The sequence below is a fragment of the Buteo buteo genome, chromosome 4, assembly GCF_964188355.1.
Source record: "Buteo buteo chromosome 4, bButBut1.hap1.1, whole genome shotgun sequence".
In the NCBI taxonomy this organism is placed as follows: Eukaryota; Metazoa; Chordata; class Aves; order Accipitriformes; family Accipitridae; genus Buteo; species Buteo buteo.
In genome coordinates, this window is record NC_134174.1 from 24,560,058 (window position 1) to 24,587,679 (window position 27,622).

A 27,622-nucleotide genomic window follows, 5' to 3' on the forward strand; every position below is an offset into this window, starting at 1 on the left:
AGTTCTGTTTCTTTGTACTCCTAATGGTCCTTAACACTGTGAGTGGCCCTTTCTTGCTTACTGAACTCACCTAGGTTGGTGTCGGATCCCCAGTCCTGTTGCTGATCCAGTGCCCAAAGAACTGGCACGGCTAGCTCCTGCAGTGGTCATAATGGTCAGGAACAGGACGGGAGGGTGAGGGAAGAGGCCACCAGAGGCCACCTCATGCTGAAGTCAGCTGCCAGCCAGAAGCACTCACCTGCACCAGGACTTTCTGCACTTCTCACAAGTCTCCATTCCTTTGCAAAGCTCAGCTAAAGTTTTTTACTTTTACTTTCATCCAGACGTTACCCAGCTTGCCAGTGCATCAATTTTGGATCCTGGTTTATCCTTTCCATCCCCATAACAGTTATTATTCTGCTGCTCTCCTGGGTCTGGCTCCAGTGGCTTTTCCTTGGGTTTGAGTAAGTAAATGTTGTAATCAATAAAACTAAAGGTTGATGATATAAGATATACTTTGTACTAGGAGTAAATATTGCATCCAACTTTAACAGGTTCAATAGGAAGATAATGCAGCAATGGTGATTTTGTGTTCTTGGTTAGCATGGCTGAGTCTCTGGATGGGACAAGAATTTTCTAAAACAAGGATCCTTGACTACTCAGCCCGATGTGAAAAGTCCGTATCACAGATGATGATACCCATTCCATTAGAATATACACGCATCATCCTTAAACAGTGCATGTGTGCAAGACAGAAGAATACTAAAATTTTATACATTTTGGTCTAAGGCTGGAAGATGTATAGTCAGGATGTTGCCCTTCGCTGGAGTCAGGGATTGACTTGAATACTTGAGCAATATCTGTGTTATAAACTGGATGACTATATTTGCAAATGTGAAGTAAAAAATTTCCACTTTTCAAAAATTTATATGTGGTGTTATGGTGGGTTTTTTTTCCCTTCAGAGCTTGTGCTTTTCAAATTTCAGAGGAAAATACTTCTTTTGGGCTCATTCTTCAAAGCCTTGTTCTTCATGAATTCTACCATCTCTACTACCATCTGCAGAGATAACAGTAGGGACACCTGTCTTCCACAATTACATGGCTGCTTATGGTGCAAGAGATGAAGACTGAGCCTGTCTACTATTGAGCAGACTTAGAATCATCCCACGCTTACCACTTTTTATGTGAACATTTATTGTTTCATTTTTCTTGATTGTTTTGACAGTGGTTTTTTTAACATTGTGTAAGGGTCTTATCCAAGAATGAAAACCTAGCTCATAGCGAATAGTCTGCTGATGAGTATGCAGGCTACCTATGCGATACAAACTTCTTCATTACAAAACAAAGTAAAGCAATGTCATAGATGACTTTCATTATATAGCCAGGTTATGTATTTGATTGTTTCAATTAGTTCCCATGATTAAAGCTTCATCCTTCCTGGGCAAATGAGCTAGTCGATAACAGGGTACATTCTGTTTCTGCCTCTGTCAGTCTCCCACTGGGCTTTGCCAATTAATTCCAATACGCTCAGTTTGGTGTATGACTATTAAATGGGAGATACTGCATTGTAAAGTGAAAATTTTACTTTTGTAAAGTGCTATTGGTAACTGGAAATGTTGGACTTTTTTTGTTTTCTATATACACTGTTAATTCATCTTTCAATATTGCTGATTTACATTCCAGTTTTAAAAACATGTTCAAGTGTGGCAAGAAGAAAACAGCTAGAGAAGAGGCCTCAGCACAGGTGATTCAGGAGGAGTACAAGAAGCTTGGACCAATGAGGTATGTCAAACTATAAATCTGCAAGCAGGAGTGAGTAAATCGAAGTGTGAATTCAGGAAAACTTATAACCCATTCTGTTTCTGCTATAGTTACCCAGAAATTGTTACACTTGTCCTATTCATTCTAATGACCCTACTGTGGTTCACCAGGGAGCCTGGCTTCATCCCAGGATGGTCTTCACTTTTCCCAAAGTAAGTAATCTTTTTGATACACCAACAAGAACTGTACTGTGCCTTACCTACGTACCTTCTTTTCTTTTCAATTTTTTTAAAAAAATAGAATACTTTCAATAATTCAGAAATATTGCAGGCTGAAGTTGTTGAACACCTTTGTAGTGTATACAGAATAGGTAAACTCCAGCAATTTCATAGATCTATGTGTGCAATATCTGAAATATGATAAACCCATTACAGGATAAAATAAAGTGCCTCCTCAGAGGGATTATGCCTAGGTTTTAGACTTCATCCAGTGAGAGAGAATGCGTAATGACTGATATTACAGTATCCTACTTCCTCATCAAATCTGCAATTTCAAGAATAAATCTTTGGTTGGAATTTTTTGATCTACTGTCCTTAGTGACAGCCACACTCATATGCATGCAGGTCAACATCCTGTACTTTGACAGTTCTAATTAATGATATAAATTACTACCTGTTCATACATAACTCTCTCGTCATCACAGTCCAACTAACCACCAAAGAGCCAGGAACAATTCAGGAACTATTATATTTTTTGCCTTCTGCTGCAGCTTGGTTACACAGTCCCTTCCCCAGGATCACCTAGACTTTTTTCCCTAAGAAATTGGTCACTCTTTCAAGAACTTACAATACTGTGATATCTCCTGTTCTCTTGCTGTAATTACTGTAATTTCAGTTCTGTTCTTCTGTGATAAATGTCTGAGTTTTGCTCTGGACTACTGGGAAGTAGTTGCAGGGTTGGGAGGAGCAGGACTTTGTGCTGTTTAGGTCCTTCTGGATTTAACATTTATAACTGGATGGGTCAGAGGCCAGTGCTGGACTTGGATGGTAGTTTTCCATTTTGTTTTCCTGTGTGTTTGTCATAAATGACATGCAAACATGCATCCATCATGCATCCTCTTTTTAAATATATTCCCACCATTCATACACTCACAGACACTCCCCCGTGCTCTGCCAGAAAGTCAGTAGGGGATGTTACTAGGAATAATTGTAGCCCTTTGAAGATTTAAAGTGCAAAGCAAAATCATTTTGTGCAAAAATAGCATTAAAAAGTGTATTAAAACCTAAGATTGTTTTTAAATTATTTACTTTTAAATTACCCCCAAAATTGCAAAAGAACATTTTTTCCCCTTATAACAACAGCAGATCTGATGATCATTGTCTCATTTGAAACACTGCATTCTTGAAGGGGTTTTGGAGTGTTGACCTAATCAAGCAATCAGCTAGCTAAGCAATCAGGCTGGCTTTGCTTCTCTTTCTGCTTCGTATTAACATTCAGTGCTCATCGAGCACCATTTAACAAGATGCATCTGATACTGAAAAACAGACATTGTAAACAACCTTTCAAATACGGGACTTATGGCTCAAATGAATTATTTCAGTCCAGAGATCCACATTTTCCTATTTGAAGTTGTCTAGTTACCATTGTCTGAGGATTTTGTTCACTGGCAGGGAAAAGCAGAATATTCTCATAATAAGTGTGGTTACAGATTCCGCATGGGGATGTTACTTTGTGGATGCCCTCTAATGTTTTCCTTGGAAGGGAATGCAAGCACATGTCATGTCACATTAGGCTGAACCATGTTATAATTTAGGTGAGGTAACCTGAAGAGAAACAAAGCTTTTGTCACTCCCTAACAAAACCTTTAAGGGGAAAGAAAGCATTTCTTACTATTCAGACTTTGCCTATTTCTAGATAGCTTTCATTTATCAATTAATTGCATTAACAGGCATAAAACCAGGCAATTAGGTTTTTATTTTTCTGAGCAACAAAAACTTCTCAGCCAAGGTACATGAGTGGCGCAAGGAGCCAGCGCAGGAGTAGTAGTAAGCCATCTTCTTTGAAGAAAACAAAGAAACAGGAAAAAAAACCCTTAAAACCCAGGAGCTGTGGTTCCATCAATGGTTACATTGCACTCACCACCATGATGCCCAAGAGGGTTCTAGCAGTGCGTGAACTGCGGCTTACATCTCTCACACACTTGTTCCCTAAAGCCTCCATGTACAAAATTGTTTGGTGTTTTGGATTTAAGGATACCGATTGGCATGTGCACAACTTCCTTAAGTTTATGTTACAGGAAACAACTGTATGGAAATATTCTCTGCCCTTAGAAATCTGATTTCTTATCAGAAATCTGATAGTACTTACTTTCCACAGGATCTTATCGCACAGTCTCAAGCCAGCCTCAGGGAAGTTCCGTCACCTGCACAGATGAGCTTTGTCCTTATGAAAAGCCACAATGTCAGAGCTATAAGTAACCTTGAGACCCTCCTGGACCAGTGAGTGGGTCCTGTTAGGTGGGAATCACACCACTCCCAGGGTCCTAAACCAGACAGGACCGTCAGTTCATTTATTCTGACATGCTGAAGATCAGAAGAGCTACATTGTTCTGTGTGTTAAGCCCCGTACAGGTTTATTTTATTAGAATGTGAATTCCCAGAAAGCAACCAGGCTTGATTTCAGGGTGGTAAAGCACAGGTTCCTCAGATTTTGGAATTTACTGATTTCCTTGATAGTCTGTCCTGGTGGATAATCATCTCTGCTGCCAAACTAAACAAGACAAAATTGCACCTTGTTTTCTGCCTGAATATAGCTTCCAGCCATCTGTTTTTGTCTTTCCCTGCTGGAATAAAAACTTTTCTGTGATAGGTGCTTTAAGGATATATGTATCTGGTTTAATTATATCACATTATAAGCTTTGTTTTGACAAAAAATGGAATGCTCAAAGTTTTGCTTCAAGAAACAAATTCCCATCACTCTCACCACCCATGTTTGTTTTCTCAACACCTTGTGTGCATCCTCACAAGTTACTGAATACCCCTCTAAAATACAAACATTTTTGGAAATCCCAGCAGAAATATTGGTATTTAATGATGATACGACGCCACTTTTTAAGGGCTATTTTTTGAAATGTCAGCCAATTTTTAATCCACATTTCTACTGTATCACTATTGAGTAGAGTTCGTCTTTAAGCAGCATTATCATATGCCTTTCAAATATACATTACCAGTTAATTTTTCTTAAGAAAATTTTGTAAATCTATTAAAGACTAATCCTTTACTGTCCTGCCCTGAGCCCCTGTTACCTCCCTCTGGAGGCAGACAGCAGGATGTTTTAATAAATGTTGCATAATGCTACAGAGAGCAACACAGGGTAAAAATGCCTGCTTCCTCCCCATCTGTAGACAACACAGGATCACACATCATTTCTGCTACAGCAGTTTCCTTCCATGTCCTGGCCTGATTCCAGGCTGTAGGGTATTAGCTTCAATTAGAGGAGTTTCAAGTTGGTCTTTGGCCAGGACTTTATGAACCTCACAAGAAACAGAAAGTTCAACACTGGGCTGCAGCTGATTACAGCTGATGCATGCAAGGTGGGCTTCCCTCATGCTTCCTCAAATTATTGCCTGAGTGTACTCCTTCTTTTTTCTGCATAGTTTATTCCTTTCTTTACTTCCAATACAAGGCCACTATGTACTTTTGCCCACAACTCTGTTCTCTACAATGATCTCAGTTGGAGTCATTGTGAGATCTCCTTAATCATCAACAGCTTTTTTTGCTTCCTTATAGGACAATCAGATTTGCAGTGCTATAAGCAGGTAGATGTTATATATGGATTTGTATTACAGCTTGGGTAAATGGACTTTGAAAAATGTTTATCTCAGAATTTGATAATGATTGAAAAGCCTCTGTTTGGAATGGTGCTATGTGTCTCTTCCTAATAGTATGACTAATGGTAGGATGTTGTGTGTCCCAAGCAGGTTTTCTGAGAATGGTGTTTTGCATCAGGAATACTAAGTTTTTGTGAGCAAAAAATTACACCTCCCTAGTTCAACAAGGGGAAATGCAAAGTCCTGCACCTGGGGATGAACAACCCCAGGCACCAGTACTTGCTGTGGGCCACCCAGTTGGAATGCAGATTGGTGGAAAAGGACCTGGTGGTCCTGGTGGACACCAAGTTGAACATGAGCCTGCAAAGAAGGCAAATGGTATCCTGGGCTGTGTTAGGAAGAGTAATGCCAACAGGTTGAGGGAGGTAATCCTTTCCCTCTGCTCATCACTGGTAAAGCCACACCTGGAGTGCTGTGTCCAGTTCTGGGCTCCCCAGTACAAGACATGGATATACTAGAGAGAGTCCAGCAAAGGGCCACAAGGATGATTAAGGGACTGGAGCATCTCTCCTATGAAGAGGGGCTGAGAGAGCTGGGACTGTTTAGCCTGGAGAAGGGCCATCTTGTCAGTGTTTAAAAATACCTGGGAGAGTGCACAGAGGATGGAGCCAGGCTCTTCTCAGTGGTGCCCAATGACAACACAAGAAGCGATGGGCACAAACTGAAACATAGGGGTTCCCTCTGAACATCAGAAAATGCTTTTTACCTCTGAGGGTGATCAACCACTGGCTCAGGTTGTCCAGAGAGGTTGTGGCGTCTCCATTCTTGGAGATAGTCAAAAGCTGTCTGGACACACACAGTCCTGGGTAACTGGCTCTGGGTGACTCTGCTTGAGCAGGGGCGGTTGGACCTGATGACAGCCAGAGTTCCCATCCAATCTCACCCATTCTGTGAAGAAGCAGCTGCCTAGAAGAAAGTTGCAGCATGACTTGTTTCTGTATCTAAATCTTGCCTTCCTTCAAAACTCCTAGCATGTCTTAAGAGAGTGCAGGATAGGATCCTAGAGGAAGAGATTTTCTGCTGTTAAGAACCAGTGCATCTGGTCCTAGGCTAAAGGTGATATATAGGCAGAACCCTCTGCCTTGAGACACCATAAGAAAATAATAACTTTTTTTTTTTCTAAAGTGTTTTCTGTGCTAGCAGATCATAGGAAGCAGGAGACAGGATATATGAGAGAACCACTTCAAGTTCTCTGGAAGCTTCCTTTTGTGACAGTGTTAGCTGAAACTGTGCTGGCTGTGGTGTCAGTGTGCTATGCATATTAAGGTCTTTTGAATCTCACCTAACACTGTTGTTAAAGCAAAGGGATCTACCAGATTACACATTTGTAATATATAACTGAGAGCTGATTTTTCCCTTTCAGTGAAAAGCCCTGGTTTAGTATAAAACTGTAAGCTGCTGGGAAGATCTGCTGGGAAGTTATGTTTGGACCTACTGTAGCTGCATATGCAGAAAAGCATATCGTATGAGGCTGAGAGGACAAATATATTGGTATATTGGTTCAGGAAAACTCACAGAATAACTTACAGAAAATAGAAAAAAATAATAACAGATCTTAAGAAAATGTTGGGTTTAACTTTCTTCAGCAAAATTCTTATTCATCTGAATGACCATCTTGACTGAAATAAGACAGACTGGGATATGTCACCACCTAACAGTGTGTAAGAGAATCAGATGGATATGTTAAAATGGTCTTAGAGCTCAGCTTTTCACTTTACTTGATCTTGGGACTACTCTGTACAAGTTAAAAGGAAATTGGATCAGTTTAAGAAACACAAGTGCAAGCAGTTCTCAGGCACTGGAAATAATGAAAATAAACATGGCCCTTGCGTCTATGACCCTAGTAGTGACAGCCATAGGTGGATGATAATAAATCTCTGCTGCCTTCTTTTAGCTACAAAAGCATCATCCTCTGTAGGTATGCACAGCGCTCTTAAGGTCTGTTGGACTGACTGTATTACAGAGCATATTAAAGTCATTAAATTTATCATTGAACTGTGAAAATTAGTTGTTTAAGCATCAGCTATTCTGAAACATTCCCCTCCCCCAGCTTATCTCTGTGTGACAAAATAACACATGCTTACTCAAGATGCTTATTTATGAATTTAGAGGACTTACACCTAATATTTCTACAGACGTGATGAATTGACCTTTGGCTGGCTGCCAGATGCCCACCCAGCCGCTCTCTCACTCCCCCTCCTCAACAGGACAGGGGAGAAAATAAGATCCAAAAGCTTGTGGGTCGAGATAAAGACATGGAGATCCCTTACGAGTTACCATCACAAGCAGAACAGACTTGGTTTGGGGAAAATTAGTTTAATTGCCAATTAAAAATAGAATTGGATGATGAGAAACACAGACAAAACCCAAAACGCCTTTCCCCCACCCCCTTTCTTTTCAGGCTCAACTTCAGTCCTTCATTCTTAACTCCTCTACCTCTTTCCACTGCACCAAGCAGCACAGGGGATGGGGAATAGGGGGTTGTGGTCAGTCTCTCTGCTGCTCCATCCTCCTCCTCACTCTTTTCTCCTCCTTCTCCTGACTATATATATTTATGTGTTTTTTTCTTGTTAACTTCTCCTTAGGTATAAAGGCTATGCTACAGATTCAACAACTGCCTTAGTGATAGGCCTGCTGTTCTTTATTATTCCAGCAAAAACATTGTCTAGGACTTCAAATGGAGAAAACAGTTGAGTATATTTTGATGTGGATTTCACTACAACAAGTTATCTAAGATGCTACCATAAATATAACCTACTGCACTTGTTAGAGGAATGTTGTTACGTACTAATGTTACAATCGTAATACAGGATAATATCTTACTGGGATATAAAGCATTCCTGGCCTGGAAGTCAGTGCCAACAATTGAGCAATGTGAGCAGCAGGAGCTAGTGCTGTGCAGGAACCTGCTACATGCAGCCCACCGCTGCCGGTGGGAACCACCTTTCCATTGACTGCAGTGGGCTTTGAATAGGACTGTACGGGGCAGGCTTGGGTTTATTTTTTGAAAATGTTGTTTATTTAAGGTACCCTATAAAATTTGACTTGTTAAATGAGTCCATTCTCATTTAATTTTTCCCCTTCAAAATGGAATTTACCCTGATTAAAGTATACCTCTGGCTTGTCCTCTTCATGTATTCAATTCTGCTGCTGAAATCCATGCATTCTGAGGGTTCACAGAGAATGCAAGATCAGAACCTCAATGAATCTAAGTGAAACAGCATTTGCTCAGCAATCTGAATAGCGCAGTTTTATGGAGTAAATTAAACTCATTGATATCCCATAGCTATCTTCCACATAGGGAAGGAGGGAAGAGGGGCCAATGTTCCACTGGTGGAAACCATTATATCTCTATTGTCTTCAGGCTGTGACAGTTTTCACCAGCTAAGGATCTGTCCCAGGAAGTGCAGGTTGTTCACGTCAAAGACTTTCTTCATGTTATAAAGATGAGATTTTGCCTTTGAATATTTCCCAAGTACTTCCTCAGAGAGCTTATTTCAAGATGTTTTTCAATATGTTTTTAAATGTTGACGGGGGTTTTAGGTTTGTTGTTTTTTATTTTTCTCTAGCTGCTTTTGGTTACACTCCGCTGATTACTTGGAAGGAATTTCAGTCATGCATGCCCTGGGAAATAGCTATTCTTGTTGGTGGTGGGTTTGCACTGGCAGACGGCTGTGAGGTAATGCAATTTATAGAAGATGCTGAACAATTAGCATGACCCACATCAAGAGCAATTCAGATATGCAGTGAATTCATAGTTATTCTCTTGTTTCAGCAAGTTATTCTGTAGCAATATTGAACACGACAAATGTGACCAATATTCAAGATGTTCAGAAAGCAGGTTTACAAAAAAAAAGAGTTTGTTTTGTCTTTAAAGACTACGCACAATGGTGACTACTGTTTGCTATTTAATTTAAACCTGATGGTGGTCAGAGTTGTGCAGACACACTGTTTCCAAAACCTTAGGGTTAGTTTCCCATGTCACTGAGGTACCTCCCATGTGGAGCTCTGCTGGCTACTCCAGTATATCAAGCAGATTTGGGCCCAAACTCTGGTTATGAAGCCTGATATATGCATATTACAATTTTCTGATTATGACTCCTTTAAACGTCTCAGAGGTGCAAATATAAATAAATGGAATGTAGTTGCATGGGTTCCTATAGGACACCATCGAATTAGAAGTATGTGCTTAAAAATATGTGGTAGGAATATGGAAAATATTTCAGATTTTTTCTCTTTTACACAAATATTTCACAATTAGCAGATGAGTAAATTCTGTTTTGTACCGTTTATTAAATTTTCTTTTCAGTGGTTTGTAAAACATAATCATGTTGTCATATTCCTTATGCAGGTTTCAAAACTTTCTGAGTGGGTAGCAAGTAAATTGACCCCTCTAGGATCATTACCCTTGTGGCTGGTTATCCTGATATCATGCCTTATTGTCACTTCAGTAACAGAAGTGGCCAGCAATCCAGCTACGATTACGATATTTTTGCCCATACTATCTCCTTTGGTGAGTATAACACAGCTTGGTTTTAATCAGAATCTGCTCTATCATCCATGTAATAATATAGCTGCTCAAAGAAGCAGTTTTTAAAAGTCTCCATAAAATACTTCATGCTTGCTTTTTTTTTTTCCTGTGCTGTGTTGTGCTTTGGATACTTGCTTGTTTGGGGGCTTTCTTACAAGAGATGCTGAAAATTCAGTAAAATTAGGTAAAAGTTCAACACTTAAAAATCAACGCCTTTATTCCTGTTTGTGAATAGTCGAAGCTCTTAAAAAGGACAGCTCTCTTTAGTGTTTCTTCAGGACCACATCTTCAGAGAAAATGGTTAACACTGCAACTTTCATGCTGTCACCAAAGAGAAGAGAGGCTAATAGATGTGCTTTATATGTAGTTCTTAGCTCAATTGTGTCCTTTCTTCTCATCATCTTTACCAAAACACCCAGTTCTTTCTTCTTCAAAACTTACTGATCATCTTCTAGTCTGTAGATTTTCCTCTTGGCCAGCCTAGACACGTACTAATGCGCTTTCCCTCTCTTGCAAAGAAACCTTAGCCCTCACTTCATTGAATGTCTCCTGTCTATTACATACAAATTCAACTTCATCATCTTTCTTGCAGTGTTTTTGCTTTTAGTGCTTGTGCAGTGTGCACAGTCTTTGCAATAGTCTTATTTTATGGACTCAACTACGATTAGAAAACATCAGGCATGAATTTAAAGTTCAGTAGCTATTCTGTATTAGAATCACCTTTTCTCCTCTGAAGCATTCCCAGATATAATCTTAGAAATGAGTTATCAGAAAAGGTTATTTCTCACTATTTAAACTGGCATTTCTGTTCACAGTTCACTTGTGTTAATATAAGAAGTTGGTACTTATGTATTTCATTTGGCAAATGTGTCCCTTAACAGCTGTTCTCTCTCTTTTATTTTATGATAGGCTGAAGCCATTCATGTGAACCCACTTTTCATTTTGATACCTGCTACCTTGTGTACTTCCTTTGCATTCCTGCTTCCTGTAGCAAACCCAGCCAATGCCATTGTATTTTCATATGGTCATTTAACTGTTATGGACATGGTGAGTTTTAAGCTAAAGTCCCTAAAGGGGATTTTTAGCATTTTAAAAACTTTCTTCAGCATCTTGATGTATGTTTCTGCTTTCTTTTCCCACTCCTTTAGGTGAAAGCTGGTTTGGGCATTAACATCATCGGAGTTGCTGTAGTTATGCTTGCAATTATGACATGGATAGTGCCTATATTCGATCTCTATACTTACCCAAGTTGGGCACCAAACATTCCTTCTGCAAATAGCACTGGGCTGTAAAAAAAAAAAAATCCTGGGGATTGGTTTGGATTGGTTTTGTTTCTTTTCTTTTCCACTGACATGTGGTGAGTCACTTAAAATGCTTTTTGTCACCACAATGATGCGGCTCCACATTACTACAAATGCCGTATTTCACAGTCCCAGAGACTGATGATCCAGTCTGAGAGTCTAATCAGGAAGAGTACTAGACTTTCTAAATATCATAAAGTTAGATCAAGTTTCTAATCTAGTTCAGCTAGTCTGAATTTTTATATCTTCCTGTTATGAAGGAAAAAATAGCCATTTTCACTGGCAGTTTGCCCCCATTCTCAGGGTAGTGGAATAATGAGATTTAGATTTTATTATTTCAAATACTTTTTCTTACTAATACTTTGGCAATATCTGGGGTTGTCAAAGAACATATTGGTTTTCTGTTTTCTAGATTCAAACACTGTTTGAAATGGTGTTGATCATGAACAAAAGATCAGGCAGGGGATTGTCTCAAACACATAGTTTACAGACCTGACAAAAATGCACAGAAAATGGAGAAGAGTAGCATGATCACTTTACACAGCACTTTATCTGTTAAGCACCTTGCAATATGGAAGGACAGTACATATTTAAGCATATGTTTAGTCTGCTTCCTTCCAGGACCTCACTGAAATGTGTTGTTGTTGTCATTTAGTATTTTTCTGAATAGACATGTATCGATAGATCTGAGTTGATCTGTATGAATGGAGACTAAATTTTCATCATACCACTCTGCCAAAAGTAGAGATACATCTCCTTGATGAATGAAAGCACAAGATATAGAGTGCTGAAGATGTGACACTCAATCCATCAATCAACACTACAGTGCATCTTCACGGGGAGGCTCATGATCTCTACAGGCCAGGTGGCAGTTTAAGGTTACTAGACTGTGATAATGTTGTGAACACAAAACAGTGCAATGTAGTCAGAATGGAAGTTTGAAGTTCAAAGGTATCTTCAAATAATGGTATTTTATATGGTTGTTACATGTTTTTCACAGTAAGGACTACAGTGGTGTTCTTTTGTTGGGAAGACCCATGACAATTTGTAAAGAGCATTTAGTTAATAGTCTGAATCAAAGCTGCAGGTATTTAGCTTGGGTCATCCCTTGGGGCACGTCTATGATGGTTGTAAACCTTAATCTGTCTTTTACAGATAGTGTAAATTATCCATTTTTCCTAACAACAACAACAAAAGTGCTTTTGGTTTTTGATTAGATGGTTTATATCTACTTTTGATAGTGCATATTTAGAGATGTCAGTCATGACTTCTATAATGCCAGAATACAGCGTATAGGATTGTTATGTATGTAGTTTGCTTCCATTAGCTACTGGTTGCAGATTCAGCTGCAATAAGTTATTAAAGAAGAACTTTTTCTTAGCAATGATGTTTCTGTGTAAGGAATTGCTATCTGTGCATGCCACCACACTTTTCAGCCTGACTGAGGCTGCTATCTCTTTAGGATGGCTACCTCCCTTTTCTTTTGCTTTCTTTTTTTTTTTTTTATACAGTGCTTGGTAAAATAGGGCTATGTCCATGACTAGGCTAGTCAGGAGCTGCCACTATACAAATAATGGTAACTGATCCCCTGCAGCAATGATTTTAATTACAGATATGCAACACCTGGCTAAATGAAGCCTCTAACTCATCAGGTACTAGAGGCAAATGCTTATGCAAGTACCTAATCCAAGATACAGGTCTTGGATTATATCATATGGTGTCTTCCCGGAAGGATGTACAGCACAGAAACAAGGAGTTCAGGGTTTGTGTAGGCCTTTGGTCCTGTGGGCATAGAGAAGAGAACCAGCTAAGAGAGTGCTCTTACTTTAAGGCTCCCAGGTATCACCTTTCCAGTTCTATCAGTAATTTTCAGGTTATGCAAGGGCAGTAGAAACAGTGAATCATAGACTATTTCAAGTGGAAGGGATCTCAGAAGACCATCACGTCCAACCTCTTGCTCGAAGCAAGATTAGCACTGAATTCAGACCAGGTTGTTCAGGGATTTGCCTAGTCACAAGATTTCACTCTTGAAAATCTTCAAGACATAGACTGCACAACTTCCTTGGGTAATGTTCTCCAGTGCTTTACTGTCCTTGTGGTGAAATGTTTTGTCTTTAAACAAGTGAACAAACATATTATATTCATTTTAGTGGAACAGAGTGGTTTTTCTTAGTTCTATTTGAGATAGATTTTTTTCCTATGTGTAAAATTGTTTTTTTAAATTTTTTTTAAATGAAATATGAAAAAGGGAGACAGTCGTCTTTGTGGCCTTACGTTCAACACTCCCAGTGAACGTGATATTTTCAGTCTCCACTGGTCTGCTCTGCAATGAATCACCAGTAAAATAATCATGTGGCTACTGTTGTTCCGCCAGAGGAAATCTGTTAACTGCTTATGAGCTGTCCCGCAGTTTTATTAATGTTCACAGTACAGAATTGGCTGTTGTAACTTCAGCCTTGAATATGACATTGAGGTCTACGGAGGTCCATGAATGCACTGCTCTGTGAAATCATGCTTAGACACCTGTATTCTCTCTTCAAGTTGTATATCTTCATGGAAGAATAATAATCATTTTGCACCATTTCAGAGAACTCTTCAGAAGTTGTCAACTGTAGTAAGTGATACAGTTTTCAGTTTAGGCTGAAGCTCAGTTTGTGCCAGCTGATTTTCAGCTGTTCATTTGCTTTACTTTTTTACTTTTTCACAGGATCATAGATAATGTGATAAGAAAGGCCCATTGTGTCTGAACCCTCACATAATGCAGACCACAGAATTTCCCTAAACTATTTTTTCAGGACTGGCAGCGTGATAAAGTATTTTAGTAAACGAGAAAGAAGATTCAAAATGTTTAATGAAGGATGCACTTTTAAAAACTGTTTTCACTGCAATCTGTGTATGCAGTGAATAATATGCAGAGAGAAGGGAGGGATTTGTAAAGTAAAGAAAGTTAGTAATCTGTTGGGCCATGTGTATTTATAAGGTATCAAAATGAAATGCAGAATTATAAATAAACTGGCTTTCAGTGACCAGCATCCTTACTGTCACAATGTACCAAATTAGCAACAAAAATGGAATGATCAAGCATGAGGTTTTTGAGAGACTGTATCCTGTAAGTAAACCAGTCACGAATAAGTGAATTGGTAGTAGTGAGAATGTAGGTTTTCATCGGGATTTTTTCTCCTTTGTTTTGCTAAAAGTTTAAGCAACGGGTCAGACAAAATCTTTGAGCTGAGTTATTATTGCTAACTTATTTTTAAAGCTTTTAAGAACCTTTTAAGTCAAAATTAACAACTCTGCAGTGCAGAGATTAATATTGCTAGAACTTCCTCACCTGAGAGCATTGCAATGGAGGAAAAAAAGAATTTCAAAAAGTGGTTGGCTCTCTGGGTACCCAATGGGTGGATTTGGCTCTGACCGCAGGCACAGAGCACCATGCTGACTGCCAGCAGAAAACGTGCTCTTCGTATGTCGCTATTATATTCATGGCTTTGTCCAGAGTTTTTGAGTATTGTGACAAATGGTGGAAATGCAGCTATAATTATTTTAAGAGTTGATTAATATATGATGACTACATTAACTATTTGTAAATTGCTTTGTGCATAATTTTCATATAAAATGATGTGGTTTTTTATTTGTCTCAGCTCAGTCTGATTAGTCTACTGTATGAGTACATAAGTAATATTTATGACTTACTATTTATTCGTGGTCCCATTCCTGCTGAATTAAATGGAGCCTTTGCCATGTACTTCATTAGGGGAGATGTGCTGGGTCTTTGTTCTCCTTTTCTATGGCCATGCTACATTTAATATACTTTCATTTTGCATTTGGAAGATGTGCTTTTAGATTACCAGAAACCACAAAACAAGCAAACCCTGGAAAAAGCTTCTTGACCATTCCATTACTATGATCGGATAAATAGAGAGATCACAGTCTTGCAGTGTAAATCCCCTTATGTACTTTTAAAACAAAGTATCTGTGTTTGTTTACTGCAAGGCTCCTGTTTGTCTAAAGTCAACCAGCCTATAGCCCGAGGGCTTGCTGAGGAGCAATGCAGCACAGCAGGTCAGGAAGGGTGCAGGGACAAAATCCATGCCTCATACCCTGGATCTTACAACTTTTTGATTAGGTGTAGATACTAAGCGAGTTCGTGTACTAATTACAACAATCAAAAGGCTGTTGTATGTCATGTGCGGTTGCTGGCAGGACCCGAAGGCTTCTGGTGACCCCTTAGATGCACAGCAGTGTAGTCCTGTCCCCCGTCCTGCCCTGCCATCGGCAGCCCGCAGTAGGATGCCACTGCCCTGACGGTGACACCCTGCTGCCCCAGACCGCCTGGACCTGAGGGTATTCCCCAGTGGTCAGGTCTGCACAGTCGTCAGATTGCTTTGCAGCTACTGGTGATAAACGATAACTTCAGTTATCGGCTTAGTTCTTTGTCTCTGCAAAGTTGATTTGATGATTTATGGGTTTTAACAATCACTGAATTCTTTGTCAGTGTTATTCCTTAATACTTTTGCCATTTGGAAGCTGTTGTATGTTACTTTACCTGTCCAATGTTCAATTTCTGTACAACTTTCCTTTACAATACTGATCTACTATTTTTAAAATAACTATTTCCCAAATGCTGTACAGTCCAACATGTATTTAGTGCTAAATTAACAAGAGCTAAAATTGTGGTCTATGTAGAAAGGTTATCTTTCAATAAAAGTGCTTGCGATTTCTTAAACCTTTTTTATTGTTACAGTATCTCAACACCTGATGTACATGGCAGAGAGAGTACCTGCTGAGAAGAATTTAAACTTACTGGCTATCAGAAAAAGTCCACTTTTAAAATAATTTTAAAAGGAGAAACGTCATTTAGCTTTATAAAGCAGTTATTGTAAAAATTCTGCCCTCTGCTAGGTTCCTCTAAAAACACAGAATAACTATATCACAGTCTCTAACTGTTTGGTGCTTCATTAGAAAATCAGAAAGCAATGCATATACCTATGCAAAATAGTCCCTGAGTGCCTGGCACCTGATTCAGTGCCCCTTGAAGTCAGGAAGACTCATTTTAGGTCAGGGTGCTGGAGCAGACCCACAAGGGTGGCTGGAAGAATCTCCTCCAAGCCTTTCATTTGATTATCCTTCCATGAAGGGCCTCGGGTTCTGCCGTGTTCAGTTGTGGCAAATGTGGAAATTTGGGTGTCAAGCTCCAAGAGTGGGCTTCAGATTGCTGTCCTAAGTTCTCAAAACTCCTGTACAAGATGTGGGGAAAAACTAGGTACTATACGAGGGCTGAAGAACTATCAGGATGATATACCCAAACTATCCAATATAAAATGCTAATGAAAAGCATGTGCCTGAAACTCTGTTCTCAGGCATCAATCCAAGAGTGCTGCAGGGCATTTTTGTGCAACCTGCTTCCTTCACTTAGAGATTTCCGTTTCCATCCTCCAACATCCTCTAACAACACAGGAAGCATGAAAACTTCTTCTGTGATCCTTCCTCAAACACTGACTGATTTGAATCCACAGCTTTTACATCCCAAAAGAGAGCCCAATGTTACCAGGGTATAAGATGCATTCTCCTCCTGACAGACTCTGTGTAGCCAACAGAGAAAAATTCATGAGCCCCAAAAGGATAGCTATAAGCCCACAGCATGGGCAATCAGCTGGGGGGGTGGGTCTGGGTCTGGCAGCTGGGACCACAATCACACTTTTGCCCTCTCCCACTGGTACTTCTCCAAGGCACAGGGAGAGACCTTCACCCTGGGCAGCAGAAGGGTGAGAATGTCTTGCTGTAGCTGGATTGTGGCCCCGCACCCCACAGAGAGATACAGGCACAGGGATATTCAGAGATGCCTAAATTAGGAATCAATTAGAATAGTTTGAGAGAGTAATTTAGTATTTCCAGGACTAAGCAGGCAGTCAGATTCACAGATTTTTGTTTGGATATAGGCCTTTGGGTAAGTATGCATGGAAAAAAAAGAAGTTCAAAGGCTATGTTAAAATACAGAAGGTGGACTTTCAGGCTGGGTATTTTTCTTTAAAAATAAAACAAAATCTTTTTATTACACGTGGGATTTAACACAAGATTCACTGGGAATTGTCAGGCTAAGAGGCTCAGCCTTTACAGTACACAGAGCATCCCTGAGGTAAGTTGCTCTTCACCCCGAACATTGTAATTCATGCTATATGATGTCCATCTTCATCTGTGCACATCACGAGCATAGCTAGCAAAGCAAACATAAAGTGGCAAGCATATGCACTAAAGCTAACAACATAAGCATTCCAGGCATGTGTAACTAAGCCACAAACATTTGACAGTTTTTACTATTTGGCTCAGCAGAAGTAAACAGTATAAAAGCCTCTTGTTTATAGTAGCACTTGCTTGAATGCATAACAAATGGCAAAAGCATCTTCTGCTCTCCTAGATGATTTCCCCAAACAATTGTCCTTTACCAGACTTTCATGATGTCTTGCAAAACTCTGCCTCTTATTCTAAAGAAATAAAAGGAAGAAAAGAAAAAAAAAAGAAAAAAAAATCAGAAGGGCAAGGGAGCAGGGAAGAAGGAAAGGAAGGGATGGAGGGGGGGAGAGAGAGTGAGAGAAAGAAGCTAACCTACAGTCTGCAGTTCTGAGTCTCACCTTTCAAAACTGGTAATGATCTGTGTACAAGACTGACAACTTTTGCTGACATCCTTCACAAATTTGAAAAGTTCAGTTTGCATAATATAGAAAACCATGTGCTGGCTAGTTCTTTCTTTAGATGGTATTATGATGCATCAGAGGAGAAGGAAATGGATGGCATAGGTAGTACCATAATTTTCCATGTTCACACTGTGAAAGCAGATGGAGTTTTGCACCCATTAAGAACAATTCTTCAATTCCAATAAGCCATTAGCCCCTTCCTGGTTCCACTGCATATTTTCAGTGTAGCAATTATCCAATTCATGGCTTAGGCAATAGCTCATGAGTAATATTTTTGAACACCACTCTTGAAATTGTTAGGTGTGGAGCACCCTTCATAAGATAGTGGATTAAGACTAAAGCCTTATAATTAGTGCCAAACTTCCAGTGCCCTCCCACAGCCACTTACCCCCTCACTCTCAAGTTGTATTGCACTTCCAGGATGATTTTACAGACCACATGGAAAAAATAGATTGTGTTACACATGGTGCTGACAAGATCAACGAAGGCTATTATATGAAGTTGCCAGGAGCATAGGAATTCTCTGCTTCTGCTACACAGCCATGATGGGACTAAATCACAGAAAATCTAAATCTCCTCCTAGCTAATCGGAGATGGAAACTCCCATCCGCTCTGATTCCCCTTCAAAGGTAGCAAAGCCCAGCGGTGGCCAGCCAAACAGGTCTCTTGTCTATAATGCTCCCTCAAACCATCACAACCAAAGTTAGCTGAATTTTAACTGGACCCTAGCCCAGCTTCTCCCTATGGACTTTACCTGGCTCTGTCACCTGAGAGCACAGCTCTTGGGAGAGCTCTGGAGGTGGTCTTCTGACAGCAGTTAATCACTACAAGCATCTTGCAGCCCAAGGAGGCATCCTCAACCTGATTCAGCTTCTGCAACAACCTCCAGAATGAGTCTCCTCTAAGCACATCTTGGGTCTTCTCCCTTGTCCACATTTGAGAAATGTCAAACTATCTCTGATTTGAAACCACTGGGATGTTTTCCTGACAAGCAGTGTTAGCAGAAAAGTAAAGTACACTGAAAGAAAAAAATAGTACTACTTACTGCTAGCTACTGTATTATGTAAGGCCTTAGCAAAACTATGAGTGTCTTTTAGGTTAGCAAAACAAATGAAATTTAAAAACCTTTTGAAAAACTGTTGACAGAAAACATTAATGGCAGTTTTGAGCTATTTCGCAGTGGGTCAGAGCTATAGAAAATCCCACTCATTTTACTCACAAGAATAGTTGCAAGCCCTTTCAGTGTGATTACCCAAGGTTGTAAGCCACATCCTGCTGAAATCGATTTGTAAATAAAATTCAAACACTTTTCCTACATAGATAAAAACACATCACTTGATTATGGTTGCAAATTAAATAGAACTCTTTCCCAAGATATGTGCTCCCCTAGGATAAAATGATGCATCTCAGCAGGACTAAGCAATTAATTGCCAGCATTATATGGGTTTCTTTCTTAATTGTGAAAATAGCTGAAGATTGATTGGAATGAGGAATTGGTTTGGGCTTTTTCCGTATTTTTTTCCTGTGGCTACTAAGACCTCAAAGCATAGAAATAGCAAAATGTTTTTGTAGCTACTTATTACTACAAATTCAAAGGGGAAATATTTCTTTGTAATTTTGATTATAGCCAAGACAGTAATGAAATCATATTAACATGCTTGTAAATGCAAAAAGTGTGGTAAAATAATTAAATGGTTCGAATTTGTTTAACATATTAGTATTTGCGGGTGAAAATACTGCTAATGACTTCAAGAGGTACTACTCTACCTAGAAATTAATAGCTAGTGAGAAAAGAGATCTGCATTCAGATAAATGCCAAGTTCATCTACTGAATCATTCAAGAAAGTAGACTTTGGATAGCATGAGTTGTATAATACAGATTCTAATCCGTGATATATAATCTAAATTTTTCTCATGTAAATTAGTCACATCTCAGCTACCACCAGAGGACGTGGTGACCAACCGATCATTGCTCCCCATAAAGGATTCTTTTTTGTCTGTTTTTAACACTTAGAGCTGCCGTTCTGTCCATTCCTCAGACTTCTGCTTTCTAGCTTAAACAACTAAGATGTTTCTGTATGTTCCTGGGCATGATGCCAATGGCCTGTCATGGGTAGACGAATCAAGCACGCGCAAAGAGATACTCTATACCTTACTCAGTATGTGAGTCTGATGAGCTGTACTGCTCATGTCATTACCTGTATATGGCAGCAGTACATCCTTTGTGAAATTCAGTAGCCTGAGGACCTGGGTACCCAGAAAAATTGACACAAAACTACAGGAAAAGCCATTAATGTTTTAAGCAAAGTGTAAGTATTTAACCGATAGAGGAAAGCTTTCAGTAGGATGTCTGGCAGGTGGGTTTTTCAACATTCAACCATTTTGCATTGCTAAATCACCTCAGTTCTTTTCCACTTTATAATGATTATTCTCTAAACATTTTATCTGGTTTTGTCCTCTTCTGGACACTTTGCAGTACAGTCACATCCCTCTTGAACATGGGGGTGCCCACAGAGGTGGGGAACTCTGTGGATCAAATAATATAGGCAGATACACCTGATAAATATACACAAGGTCCCATCAGTTCTAAGTGCAATGCAGTAATTATTTTAAAACTCACACCTCTGTTCATACAACCCAAAATAAAGATTATGTATTTGCTTTAATTCCTTTTGGAGAAGCATCTCGCTGTGTTTGTGATCCTCTATAGACCTTGCATTTTTAATGTCCTGCTGCTGTCCAGTTAAGAAGACCTTAACCTCAATAAGTTCTTCATGAAGAACCTTCATGAAGTGTTTAACCTTATGAAGTTCATCAAGGCCAACTGCAAAGTCCTGCACCTGGGCTGGGGCAATCACCAGTAGCAATACAGACTGGGGGATGAATGGATTGAGAGCAGCCCTGTGAAGGACTTGGGGATACTAGTGGATAAAAAATTGGACATGACCCAGCAATGTCCACTTGCAGCCCAGAGGGCCAACTGTATCCTTGGCTGCATCAAAAGAAGCATGGCCAGCAGGTCGAGGGAGGTGATTCTCCCCGCCTTCACTCCACTATCCTGAGACCTCACCTGGAGTACTGCATCCTGCTCTGGGGTCCCCAGTATAAGACAGAGTAGACCTGTTGGAGCAGGTCCAGAGGAGGGCCATAAAAATGATCAGCGGGATGGAACACCTCTCCCATGAGGAAAGGCTGAGAGAGTTGGGGTTACTCAGCCTGGAGAAGACAAGGCTCTGGGAAGACCTTATTGTGGCCCTTCAATATATAAAGAGAGCTTATAAGAAAGATGGAGAGAAACTTTTTACCAAGGCCTGTAGTGACAGGACAAGGGGCAATGGTTTTAAACTGAAAGAAGGTAGATTCCGATTGGACATAAGGCAGAAATTCTTTATGATGAGGTTGGTGAGACACTAGAAAAAGGGTGCCCAGAGAAGCTGTGGCTGCCTGTGCTGGTTTTGGCTGGGATAATGTTCATTTTCTTCCTAGTAGCTAGTATGGGGCTATGTTTTGAATTTGTGCTGGAAACAGCGTTGATAACACAGAGATGTTTTTGTTACTGCTGAGCAGTGTTTACCCAGAGCCAAGGGCTTTTCTGCTCCTCACCCCACCCCACCAGCAAGAGGCTGGGGGGGCACAAGGAGTTGGCGGGGACACAGCCGGGACAGCTGACCCCAACTGTCCCAAGGGGTATCCCAGACCATAGGACGTCATGCTCAGCATGTAAATCTGGGGGAAAAAGAAGAAAGGGGAGGATATTCGGAATGATGGCATTTGTCTTCCCAAGTCACCATTAGGCGTGATGGAGCCCTGCTGTCCTGGAGATGGCTGAACACCTGCCTGCCCATGGGAAGTGGGGAATGAATTCCTTGGTTTGCTTTGTTTGTGCACATGGCTTTTGCTTTACTTATTAAACTGTCTTTATCTCAGCCCACAATTTTTTTCTTTTACTCTTCCGATTCTCTCCCCCATCACATCGGGGTGAGGAGTGAGCGAGTGGCTGCGTGGTGCTTAGTTACTGGCTGGGGTTAAACCACAACACTGCCCCATCCCTCCAAGTGTTCAAGGCCAGCTTAGATAGGGCTTTGAGCAACCTGACCTACTGAAAGATGTCCCTGCCCATGGCAGGGGGTTTGGATCAGATGATCTTTAAAGGTACCTTCCAACTCAAACCATTCTATGATTCTATGTCCCCATTTTTTAATTTGTGCAGTTGGTATTGCCTTGCCAAATACAGCTCTCTGCACTTATTTTAACTAAATTAATATTATTTTTTTTATTTCAGAGCATTTATCCAATTTAGCAATATGGTTTTGGATTCTAAACCTGTCTCCAAAGAGCTCACAACCCATAAAACATTTCTGTTACCTACAGATTTTATTATATCATTCCCTTACACGTGATCTAAATCACAGATTAAACTAACGTTACTGGAACCTTGGAACCACAGTGTTCTCCAAGGTAAGCTATTGGGTATATGCCTCCATTTTCTTGGCAAGTGACTCCTATTTTTTGAGTGCAGATTTTGAACACAGATGTATGCCCACACTATATACTTTTCATGTAGGTCATATCACCCTAATTTACTTAAGAGAATGTAATGGAACAAAAGCCTTTCTAAAACCAAGATACATTATTTTTCAATCTACTAGACCAGTCAAAGTCACTGGGTAGTCAGAGAAGGAATTTCTTTCTCTGACATGACTTGCTCTTGACAAATTAGTGTTGGCTGTTTCTTATCTTCTTTAAAATTGATTATTTAATTACTTTTTTCAGTAGCTTTTTGGATATCAGAGTTTGACACATTTAACTGATCTTTCTTTACTCATGGTAGACCTCACCATCTGCTATGAGGCCTCACAAACAAGTGCTAATTATTCAGAAATTGTTTCATGTAGATTCCTGAAGTACTCAAGAGGGCAAATTTGATCAGTTATCACTGGTCTGAGTACATCGTACCTATCCAAATGTTCATTTACCTGTTCTTTTCCTATTCTGGCTTGTTTCCTATGCCCTTAATAATTTTTGTGTATTGAGCATCTGGTCACAACTGACCTTTTGTATGAAAATTAAAACAAAAGTAAAAGGACTGAAGATTTTGTCTTCTCAGTGACATCATGAATTGCTTCTCTTCCCCTGTAAGTTACGGCCTACACTTTATAGTCCTTTTAATTAATTTGTTAAACAATTTTTTGTCTTATCTTTTATGTCCTTTGCTACTTGTAATGCATTTTGAATATTGGCTGGGGAGGATTCTGAAAAGGCAGGAACCACCAAGCAGCTACCAGGAAGCAGTCCTAGTTCATGGCTTCTGCTCAGCTTGGTGTCTGTGGGCATGTCAGGCAGCAAAAGGGTGGGCATTATTGTGTATCTAGACTTCAGGACCCCATCATTGCAAAAGCCACGGGAACCCAGATGTGGTACTCAAAGGTCCCCTTTATGAGTCTGTTCTTCAAATGTACACAGAAGTGGAATAGATGTGATCCATCAATAATTTTTTAAGGGATACCAGAGGTACTTGCATTCAATCTATCTGCAAAAAAGAAATTACTCTCTGAAGTTTAATTAGAAGTTCAAAATTTTACATGAAGTTCTACAGTTTTGTTTTTACTTTGCATATGGCAACAATGTAGTTTAAGCTATGGCTTTTCTTTACCTGATTTCTTTCTCATTGGTCCACCCATGCTAAAGGAGTTTTGCTAAAATGAAAACAGAAGAAACGTTCTCAGTGTGAACAGACACATAAATGGGCTTTTTGTCACTTTATGTTTGTCTGCTTCAGGATGCACATCATTATTGAACTAATTATTCAGGAGCATGTTGGAAGTTCTTTTAACAGCTGAGCAGAAACTTAAAGGTATCTACCTAGGATGTAATGGAGCAGCAATTTTGTCTATTTTATTTCTGAGGAGTGTCCATATTTATTCATGCTTTGCTGCCTTCACAGAACCGTGATGAAGTGCCTCCAAGAAGCAAGCAATGGTATCTAAATTATTTAAGGAAACATTTGCAGCACTATAATGACTACTAACCCATCTCAAGAGTAAAGGTCAGTAAATGTATTAGGGTCCTTACGCTTTGCCTTGCTGATATTTCCAAGTCCTCTAGCTCATTTCCCTCTTATTTTTAAGAAAGATAATATAATTTGACCTTGAATTTATTAATGGCCTGTGCCACTAATTGGACTGCAGGTAGCAGTTAGAAAAACACAAAGAAGATGAAACTAAATGATCATACACACGCTTTTTTTAGTTTCAGTTTTAATTGGCATTGCCTCAGCTAATCACAGTTAAGTGAAGTAAATATGCAACATTACACACTCAGCTATAAATATATTTCCATCAGAAGCTGTTTAATGGATCTGTGACCAAATAATAAATTATATTCATGTAGCAACATGGTATTCACCACTCAACTCTCATTGGAAAAGAGTTCATGTACAGAAGCTCAGTGTAGTGGCTAAGAAAGGACCCTGAGGTAGGAGACATGGGCTTCTTTTCACTGTTTTTCTTTTGCCTCATGCTAATCAGTAGCAAAATCTTCCTGTGCCTTTTTTTTTCTGGCTGTACCAACACTATCGAAGATGATGGAAAAAAACCCCCTCTCTCACTTTCCTCTAGGAGATTGCAGACATTCAAAAGAAGTTGTTAAATATTATTCAAGTTAGAATTAATATTTTCATTGGAACAAGATGAAAATCCAGAGAAAATGGAGATTTATGAAGGTCATAAGAAAGTGCATGGTGTGTTGAAACTTTCACTGTACTCTTTTGCTAAATCTATACATAAAAATTCTCCCCTGTTGGGATAATACAATTCAGTACCTCACACCACTTTCCAGCTTTAGCAAAATGCAGCCAACTTCATGATGAAATGTGGAAGCTCTTCAGTAGTAAAGGGGGCAACACTTACTTCTTAACCTGGTCAGAAGGACTCAACACCTGGAAAAAATGCAGAGCCAGGTATTATTGAGGATAGTATGATTCAAACAGATGGACAAATTAGGAAAAAATGATACAGCACTGTCCCACTATACCTCAAAATGTTACTGCTTCATTCCACATGAGCAGACCACCACTATTAATCACTCATGCTTGTGTAATGCATCAGCAGCAAATACTAATGGTCAGTGCAAGACTTGCTTGCCTTAGCCAAATTGTTCAATCATTTAAATGGGCTTTAGATGACCTGATTATAAGACTGATTTATATGAAGTTGCTTAGCCAACTCATATGTACACTGTGACATGAATGTGGCTGTAAAGCAATACGGTATACCACCTGCTGATAATGGAGTAGTGTATTGATTATCGTTCTGCTCCATTAAAAAAAAAAAGGAATGGAAGTGGTGCTTGCATTGTCTTAAAGTAACTCAGATGAGACTTATGTTGAGGGTGATGTGGTAATATTGTATATTATACAGGTCTACCAATAGCAAAGGCAACTAAGGTTAACTGTTCCCGAGACTGAAAACTGCCCATAGGTGAGACAGCCTCCTCTTGAGATAGTAGAGCCCAGTGGGACCACACATGATCGCTAGACCTCACGTGTGGAAGCTAATAGATAAAGAAAATTTCAAATCCCTTTTAGCACCTAAACCAAGGAATTTTGTAAGCCTTCCTACTGGCTGGCTGACTTTCCTAGCAAGTTCAGTTTCCAGCTACTTTTTATAAAAACAATCCTCTTCTCTGTATTGCCACACTCCTGTTATTCTGAAAGAAGTGTTCAAGCACATGTACAAAAGAGGAGGAAATTGCCTAGAGGTCCCTCAGGAGATGGGATTCGGGTTTGGCCAATCTTGTTCAAATGCCCACAAAACAGCAGGAATGCTTTGTTATACAAAAATGCCACGTAGTCAATAAATCCCAAATTTCCAACAGCCCTAATAACTGTTTGTTCGGTCATCATTGCTTTTCCTTTGATGTGACCCAAAACCACGCCAGCTGGTATCAGGGCAAATCCCCCCCACAGACCAGAGTGCTAGCATGTGGATATCAAAAGAAAGAGTTATGATTCATTTAAGACACTGTCTTCTTGAAACATCTCTTGAAGACAGTACCAAGAGAACTTGGCCATTGTAAAAATAACCATCTGAAAGGGTCTCACAGGTGGCCAACTAAGACAGAGTTTTGTGCATAAATACAGCTTAATCACAGAATGTAGTTTAAATTAATAGTCCCATTTTGTGACAAATCAGTATCTTTGTACCATAGGAAGAGCTGCTGCTCTCAGAGAATTTAAGATTGTGCTATGTGGTCAGCCACTGAATGGAAATACTATTAATGTGACTTACTGACCTTAAAGCCAAAAGGTGACTTACGATCAATCTGTCTCGTGTGCCCTTACAGATTCTGGAGGTAGAAGTTTACCTTTTTATACATGTAACACTAACAACCCTTATCATCCATGGGTTGGATGGTGGTTGGAAAGAACATGGCTCTCATTGTTCTGTGTTCACCTAAAGGAAGATATTCTAAATCATGAGTTTTGCTTGAAATAAATTAAAATGCTGTGGTAGGGTGCATTTTTGTTGTTATTCTAGTGATTCGGGTTGAAGTTGGATGAGAAAAGTATCCTTTTACTTCAAAAAATGTAGGGGGAAGGAAAAGCAACTGCTGGCATTTATGGTAAGCAAATGACAGATGTGAAAATCTAATAACATGTTCATAACAAGGTGGAAGAACTAAACACATATTCACAGACAGAATCTCCAGGAATCCTCATCTGACAAGCTATGGCTGTATTTCAGCAACAGCAGCAATGAGAAACTGACATCACAGAAATGCACATTAGCACTCCCTTTTTTTCCATTTTTTTTATCAAACACAGATTCAGAAGAAGTGAATTATTATTTATCTGGAGTTAGACTGCAGAGAGAGCAACAATTCTGCTAACTGTGTTTAGCACTGAAAAAAATAGGGGAAAAAAAGAATAATCTAGGTCTATCTTCAATATGTATCAGTAAAATAATATGTTCGAATCAACTACTTACAGGTGTCTTTAAGACGCAGCAGGATAGTGTTTGCTGCAGGGCTTGTCAAACTGCTTATCACTGGTTTGTTCCAATATGCTGCTGGGTACTCTGGTTTGAAACCAGGGCATCATGTTCTTAAAATTAGCAATGTGTAAGTGCTTTATTGGATAGCGGCCAATGATACCAAGCAAGATAAAGTCCATTGAGCTTTTAATGCTGTAGTTGTATAGTTAAAATTTACAGATAACATAAATTGGATATACCCCAGAGTATCTTGATTTGTTCATCATATTTGGGAATCTACCCAAGTGTTTTCCTTTCTATTTATTATGAATAGATTTACTCTGAAGACCATAATATTTGTTCCTTTAAATTCCACCTGTCCTGTAGGGGATCTAGCTGCCTGACAGGATGAATGCTTTAAAAAACCAAGCCTAAGTACCTGTAAAAAGAGATATTCTCTTTCAGTAGCAGTGATGACATTTTTAAGCTCCAAGACC

At 39.5% G+C, this 27,622-nt stretch overlaps 1 protein-coding gene across 1 annotated transcript in view; it reads left to right on the forward strand.

The window, feature by feature from the left end:
- Window positions 1-11,452, forward strand: part of SLC13A1 (solute carrier family 13 member 1) — a 51,152-nt gene extending 39,700 nt beyond the window's left edge. The window contains exons 9-16 of the mRNA XM_075026800.1: window positions 324-443; window positions 1,663-1,761; window positions 1,851-1,952; window positions 8,215-8,318; window positions 9,199-9,308; window positions 9,981-10,142; window positions 11,070-11,207; window positions 11,309-11,452. Coding sequence (XP_074882901.1) covers window positions 324-443; window positions 1,663-1,761; window positions 1,851-1,952; window positions 8,215-8,318; window positions 9,199-9,308; window positions 9,981-10,142; window positions 11,070-11,207; window positions 11,309-11,452 — 979 coding nt within the window. The remainder of the gene's footprint in view (window positions 1-323; window positions 444-1,662; window positions 1,762-1,850; window positions 1,953-8,214; window positions 8,319-9,198; window positions 9,309-9,980; window positions 10,143-11,069; window positions 11,208-11,308) is intronic.
- The last annotated feature ends 16,170 nt before the right edge of the window (window positions 11,453-27,622 follow it).